Source organism: Papilio polytes, unplaced genomic scaffold, assembly GCF_000836215.1.
Source record: "Papilio polytes unplaced genomic scaffold, Ppol_1.0 DF823868.1, whole genome shotgun sequence".
NCBI classification, from domain to species: Eukaryota; Metazoa; Arthropoda; class Insecta; order Lepidoptera; family Papilionidae; genus Papilio; species Papilio polytes.
Genome location: NW_013525336.1, coordinates 1,818,371 through 1,825,702, shown reverse-complemented (window position 1 = coordinate 1,825,702; position 7,332 = coordinate 1,818,371). Strand labels below are relative to the sequence as shown.

General features: G+C 31.6%; 1 protein-coding gene across 2 annotated transcripts in view; it reads left to right on the top strand.

Annotated features, from left to right (window-relative positions):
- The first annotated feature begins 471 nt into the window (after positions 1 to 471).
- LOC106103144 (sister chromatid cohesion protein PDS5 homolog B) overlaps positions 472 to 7,332 on the top strand; it is a 25,567-nt gene continuing 18,706 nt past the window's right edge. Inside the window, exons 1-3 of one of the 2 annotated variants that reach the window (XM_013282814.1) lie at positions 472 to 708; positions 789 to 820; positions 2,469 to 2,558. In XM_013282814.1, the coding sequence (XP_013138268.1) occupies positions 2,478 to 2,558 (81 nt within the window). In that variant the 5' untranslated portion in view covers positions 472 to 708; positions 789 to 820; positions 2,469 to 2,477. The remainder of the gene's footprint in view (positions 709 to 788; positions 821 to 2,468; positions 2,559 to 7,332) is intronic. The other variant, XM_013282813.1, reaches the window with a different exon arrangement.

Genomic DNA, 7,332 nt, shown 5'->3' with positions numbered 1-7,332 from the left:
TGTGGGTCAATTAAATTGAGAATTCTAGTGTGTAGTAGCAGTTCGATCGAAGATAATGGGTCGACCCAGGGGAAGTACCCCAAGATGAAGTATTGATTTGGACAAAATGGCGGAAATCTACTGCCTCAGGGGATTAATATTTATTACAACCTATGAAGTAGATCAAGCTCAAGTACTTGGATAACGATGATGACAAAGTATATTCTGATAAATATGGTTCTCCTGATTAAAAAATAATAAGCCGCAGTAGCAATAGAATGGTCACCCCATTTTACTTTAAGCTCATCACGTTGGAAAAGTTTGTAATTTCTTACTTCTAAAAAAAGAGCATAACTTCTATTTATTATTACTAATATTTAATTTGTGTTTTTTTTAAAAAAAAAAACGTAAATTCATTTTAAGATTCCTAACATAGCCACTTTCTGAACGAAAACCATAGAGTAAATACTAACCTTGATTCTCAACGTCAAAATCGGCTAACTTCGCTGTAGTTTTTCCCGCAGTTTGGCGTCCACCGATTGATAAAAAATTTTAACATCGTTTTCTATGTATTAATATTGAGAGAACATTAATTTATCCTTATGGTTTATTTCTCCGTGAGACATTTATGAGTTGGACATGTCGTTGATGTGATTGTAAAGTTGTTGTACAGCGGTTGTTGTAATTTTGTAAACATCGGGAACGCAGGCCCCACGTCTATGATTTCTTGTACGTATTTTGGCCATTATCGGTATCATCTTAATTGTGTTATTGGTGTATTGTTACTGTGTATTTTGTTAACATTTTAGAGAATATAGACACGGGAATATAGAAACTTGAGGTATGTTTGTGTGATGATGTTACACGATAGTTACGGAGTTGTGGTCGAATGATGGTGGAAAGAATCATTCACATATTTGATTATCAAAACAATGTGTTGGGAAGATTCATATTTTGGCATATTTTTTTTCGTTATAGTGATGCAGTATTTTGATTATATGTTATGTTTTGTGTTAATGTAAGGTGATAGCAGGTGACGACGTTAGTAACATCTTTACAGGATGTTGTGGCGTAGCGTTCCTTTTTCATAAATTTTTGTATACAGTTTGTCGCGAAACATGAATTTTTTTGCATAATGCATCATTTTTTGTTACAAACATGAAATATATTCAGTTTCAGGTGATCTGACCCATTTTTCCCATATTTTAGTACATTTTCTATATGCTGCCAATGTGAAAGATTTCTTCTTGGAATGAATACTTAATTTGGTGTAATGATTTGAAATATAAAGAAATACAGGTGTAGTCTATTTTTAAGATCCCATAAATATTAGGATTTTACATTGTTTTGTTTCTTTGTTGATGTTAGTCAAATATGATTGATTTTAATATATAGGTCAAAGTAAAAGAAAAATTCTGTATTGTCTATTGCTTGGCAGAGGATCTGTATGTTGTCAATTTTGTTATTTTCTGCTTGTCTTCCATCTTTTTTATCTTATTGATTAAAATTTCCTTTTGTATAGTTATAACATAATTTTACATTTCAATAATTTAAGGATCATTTACTTTAGGATTAATGTTTCTTTGATGATGTTTCTTTGATTTTTCACAATTAACAATATCTATATTTTTTTTAATTAACTAAAAAATCAATAAGGTAAAGATAAATTCCCTAAAGCTTTAAAATAATTCCAATTTAAAAATATTACATTACTAAAGAATACTAAATAATTGTATAAGTTATAAAAATTATTGAAAAAAACATTACAGATGAATTGAGTGACTCCTTCTTTTGGGAAATTGGTCAATAAACCAATACTTAAAAATAAAACTTGTGTAAGACAAGTCATTAATTCACTGGTTTTTGTCTATGACTTTCAATATAGCATTTTAGTATTTTTTTTTACACTAGAAGTTGGCCAATGTGTTATTTGCATAAGCCTTAGAACCTAATTATATTATTAGTTAAATGAAATTGTATAAAACAATCTATGTACTCTGTTTTCTTCTATTAAAATGATGCTTTATCATCTCTTAACTAAACTAAACCATCATACTTAATGGTAATATTATAAATTCAAAAGTTTAGATGGATGGATGTTTGTTACAGTTTATAGCCTAAACGGCAGAACAGATTTGAATTAACTTTGGTACAGATGTAGAAAATAGTCTGGAAGAACACAGGCAACTTGCATTTGTTTTAATTCCACCCGGAGGGGGTCCCGGGCTAAAACTAGTTTTACATATCTTGTTAAGTTATATTATTATGTTTAATTTTTGTACAACATTAACAAGGACAATGTAATTCTAAATAAGTGAACTAAAGAAAGCCATAATTGTATGTAAAATTGTAGATTTATAAAGAGAAGTGTGAAAAGATTTAGCAATCCAGTCTTCTAGAGAATTTAGTGCAAATTAAATGATTCTGGACCTTATCATAATTGTTATTAAATAGTAAATAAATTAAAACTTGATATTTATCATTTTCAGATTGGCAGCATGGCGGAAATAGTGTACCCGCAAGGCTGCCGCCCTATCACGGATGACCTAGGTCCAGATGAGCTGGTTCGAAGGCTAAAGGTAAGATTTATTTCAATCTTACTAATATTATAAATGTGAAGATTGGATGGATGGATGTTGTGTTGTAGCCTAAACGGTTAAACGGATTTTGATGATATTTGGTATAGATGTAAAGGATAGTCTGGAAGAATGCATAGGCTACTCGCTTTTGTATTTTTTTACATCCATGCAGATGGCTTCTGTTGAACTGTTGAATTTTTTAAAAGCTTCAGTACAGTATGTAACACATACACACATAACATTCGTAAACACTTGCTATCTCCTTTACTTCAAAGCAAATGCAAGGAATAGCGATATTTCTGCAAAACAAGTACTATGGTAATGATGTTTAACAATACCGAGGGACCTTTGAGGCTGATCTACCTTCATCACTAACTTGCTGTTATCCCTAAGTAGTGTGAAGACGGTATGTTCTTTTCCATACATCTCTATCAGCCTTTATCTAAATTAACTCACTTCTTAAGCATATCCTCTTTCATGCAAATAATCCATACTTTGGTCTTCCTCTACTGTCAATCGGTTCTGTTTTTGTCAGGAATGACTTCCTGAGATAACAGATTAGATAAAATGTTTGCGGAACATGATTTTCTTAATATAACATATAGAATTACCTCTTTTGCTCATCTTTGTGTCTGAGTATTATTAAAGAAAAGAAGTATTTATTTATAGGAGTGTAACAAATTATATCATAGTGCATTTTTCTGGGATAAAAAGCAACCTAAGTGTTGACTTTACTAGACTTTTTATGTCTTACCAGATGAAAAGCAGATGAATTAAATACATTTCTGTACATAATTGCATTAAGAATTGCAAATGTAACTTCATAACATGTTGCTCAATGGACAAAAATGCTGATGCAAATTAAAACAATGAACAAAATGTGTTGTAAGAGAAACTTGTTAGTCAATAAATCTTCAAACATACTATAAGATAATGAAATGTATTTGATAGCAACTGTGGTCTTCTACTTTCTCTGCTTTATAAAAACTAGCTGTTTACATGCGGTTTTTGTTATTTTTTATGCAAAACTAGCTGTTATTTGCGACTATGTGTTTTTTTTTTAAAATACAGCCTATGTTACTCAGCGGTAACATAGTTTTTAATGGTGTTGAATTTTTTATATTGACCTAATAGTTTTAAGAAACAAATACATACAAAATTACAAATCTTTCCTCGTCATAGTATTAATGTAGGTATAGAAGTATAGACAAAATTAATTAACATATGTCTTATTTTATACTTTAATTATCTTTATAAATTTTGTTAAAATCCGTTTTCAACCATCAATCCATCCATGAGCGTCAGGGGTAGAGAAAAAGTGGGGACAATGAGTCTCCTGACACTTGTGTGCGGTTCACACTTGGCCAGTCCATTTGGTCAATAGCACTCAACTATACTCGCATACACTGGCACATCATGGTAACTAACTGGTACCAGTGAGTTTATAGAATCTGTCTACTTCTTGCATCTGTCAAAGTGTGAACTGCATTATATTTTGCTTAACCTTAATTAAATATTATTTAAAGGAGAATAAGGGAGGTGGGATGATTATGAATGTGGAGGGGTACACCGGTAGAGGTAGACATAGAAAGAGATGGATGGATTGCGTAAAAGGTGACAATCAAGAAGGGAGTGATGAGTAAGATGACGGATGATAGAGTTATGTGGAGGACGAAAACCCGGTGCGCCGACTCTACGAAAGTAGGCTAAGGCAGGGGAGATGATGAATAAGGGAGATGGAATGATGTTATGTATAAATGTTTCTGTGGTGGAAACACAATTGTAATGTTTTATGATTGCTGTGAAAGAAGCCTTTTGAAGTATATATGATATTATGTAAACACTCGGCTCAATTAGATTAGACGTTATTGTATGTTTTTTATATATTCTATATCTTGGTTAGGATATTGTAAAGTAAGAAAGTAATTTTAAAACCCAACTTTACTTTTGAAATTCCATTGTAACAACATGTTTTTTGTTACAAACATACAACTGTTTCTATATTATTATACTAGCTGTTCCCGTGCGACTTCATTCGCATGAAATTATGAAAATTGTTTTATTGATTACATTTGTCAAATTCAATAGCAAATGTCAAAATGACATGACATGATGACAAAGTATGGCAATTTTGCTTCCTTGATTTTAGCAGCAACTTATAGTCTCTGTCCCATATTACGGTATTTATCCAAAATATTTACACCCTAAGTTTAATGGCGTGAAAATATATAGCCTAGAGTGTGATGTAAGTGTAGGGCTTTTTTTTATTAAAAAAAGGAGTTATTTAAAAATATCCTGTAATTGATGATATCTTAGGCAACAAAGAATTGTGTGTTTACGCTTTATTATAATAGTATAGAAGTATAGGTTACTTGAATATCAAAGGTTTACCATTTTTTTCTTGTGGATAGTTCAAAAGTTTGGTTTGAACATACTATAGGTAATATTGAATTTTAAAGCCTTAGTTTACTTAAGCAAAAAGTCATTACTAAAGTACTAAGTATGGTACCGTTAATATATACGAAACAATAAAACATCTTCATGTTACTCTTAAATTGTTAACTTTGTCATTTCGAAATCTTACTAGCCATGTTATATAGTGATTGTGAATCATTAACTAAATCAGTGATAATATGCCGTGCAATTTAAGTCAGTTTACAAATTGTCAAATAGTGAAGTGATTTTTTCTCATGCAATGTTAAAGTTACCTAGTATTTCTATTGTAAACAATTAAAACTAAGTAAGAAGTCAAATTATAAAGTGACGATGTTTTACAATCTGACGGTGGCATATACAACGTCTTCATGCGGTCAATCAATAATTTATTATGTTTGCGGTTGACCGCTTGTAAACGCATTGTCTATAGAAATTTATACGTGCATTCTTATCTATGTGCTTTCATAGAGAATCAAGTTTTAATTAAAATATATTACGCCAGACAGCTTTGCATCACAAAAGATTTAATCAGGCATACAATAAATACAGTAAATCGTAGAATAGTTAGTACAAATGAGCTATAAAATATTAGATCGTGGGTTCGAATCTGTTGTGTTTTTTTACAATAAAACATCGGTAATTTGCTGATGTTATTTATGTTTAGGAAATAATTAAAAATGGATACTACATGCCTCTTAAAATAATGATGTTTTTTTTTAGTTTTCTTCTAATAATTTTCTAATGCGATGTAAATAAACACATTTTCCTATCGTTGACTGTGAAGTTGGGGCTGGTCGTTAGTCTATACTTCAATAGAGGAAAGATTTGTATTTTTGTATGTATTGAAATAACTCAAAAATTACTGGGCCGATTTTAAAAATTCTTTCACCATTAAAATGCAAGTTATCCCTGTGTAACATATTTTTTAATTTCACGTAGACGAAGTCGCGTGCAACAGCTAATAGATAATGAATCTATAGTTTTCTACAGTGGTTGTTAAATTATAACAAGGTAATATTAATACTGTTTGCCGTTATCGCGGTATTGATTTTCTGCAATATGCGAGTTGCAAAACGTTTGTGTCAAGGTGAAGCGACCTGGGCCGCGGACAGTGAATCCTCGTATTAATAATGCACGTGACCTATTGGGGTAGGCAGATATGAATATTTAATAGTATGAAGTACGAAAATAATGTACTCCTTTTTGCTTATTTTTTCTCTATGGCACCGCAGAGTTATGTGTTGACCCATTAAAATCCCCTCGGTGGCCATTCTTAAGTGACCCCTCAAGTGTTCTCCAAGAAACACACCTTTTTTTACCAAACAATAAGAGTTCGCTTTCATGTCACCATTATATTTCTATCAATCTCACTAAAATGTACTGATGACGATATGTTTTTGTACATGTTTTTTGGCAGTGGAAACACAACTCTTTACTTAACTCACTCCTCCTATTTTAAAACCCGTCAGTCACATGTTTTTGTCAATCGTATTTTTGGCACCAATTCTTGTGTAATTTATCATTAATTTTGCAGTATTTATAACTCTATTCTATATATACGTATTATTTATAGTTTTGATAAACGTAAGCATTGTTTTGATAAACATTACGGGAAATATCTAAACGGTTAAATGTACGGAAATAAACATTATTTTCATGCCTTAGAGCGGGCGTACACCTCTGACTAAACTATCGCACAACTGTTGTGCGATTGTCGATTGTTTCGTAGTCAATACAACTGTTTAGTTGCACATCTAAAAATCAAAGCACGACTAAACAGTTGTGTGTTAAAAGTGTCGCACGCTCTTAGGTGTAGAAAATTTAGGGACAAATGTTTTGTGTCTAATCAGGTAAAATCATGCTAAAAGGTAAAGATTTGGATGAATGGTTGTTTGTTACGTATCTCGTAATCGACTTAACGGATCTCGATGAATCAGAATCAACCCCACCCATACACAACCCCTAGACGTCTATATCGATTTGTAGCTGCGAATGAATAGACTTACAAAGATATTAATAAAAGGTCAAATAAATCCATGTAACTATTTAATATGTATCTTACTAATATTATAAATGCAAGTTTGGATGGATGGACGTTAGTTTGTACTGATGAATCATCTCGATGATGTATGGCATACATGTAAAGGAATAGTCTAGAACTTACAAGCTACTCATTTGTTTTGTTTTTTAAATTCCACTCGGACAGAGTCGCGGGCGAGAGCTAGTATCGAAATTAACTGAATAAGTGATAATTAAAATTATCACACCGTTTCGAACTAAATGACTTGAAGATACCTCGTATATATTTTGCTAACGATATAACTTTAGGCGTCGCCAG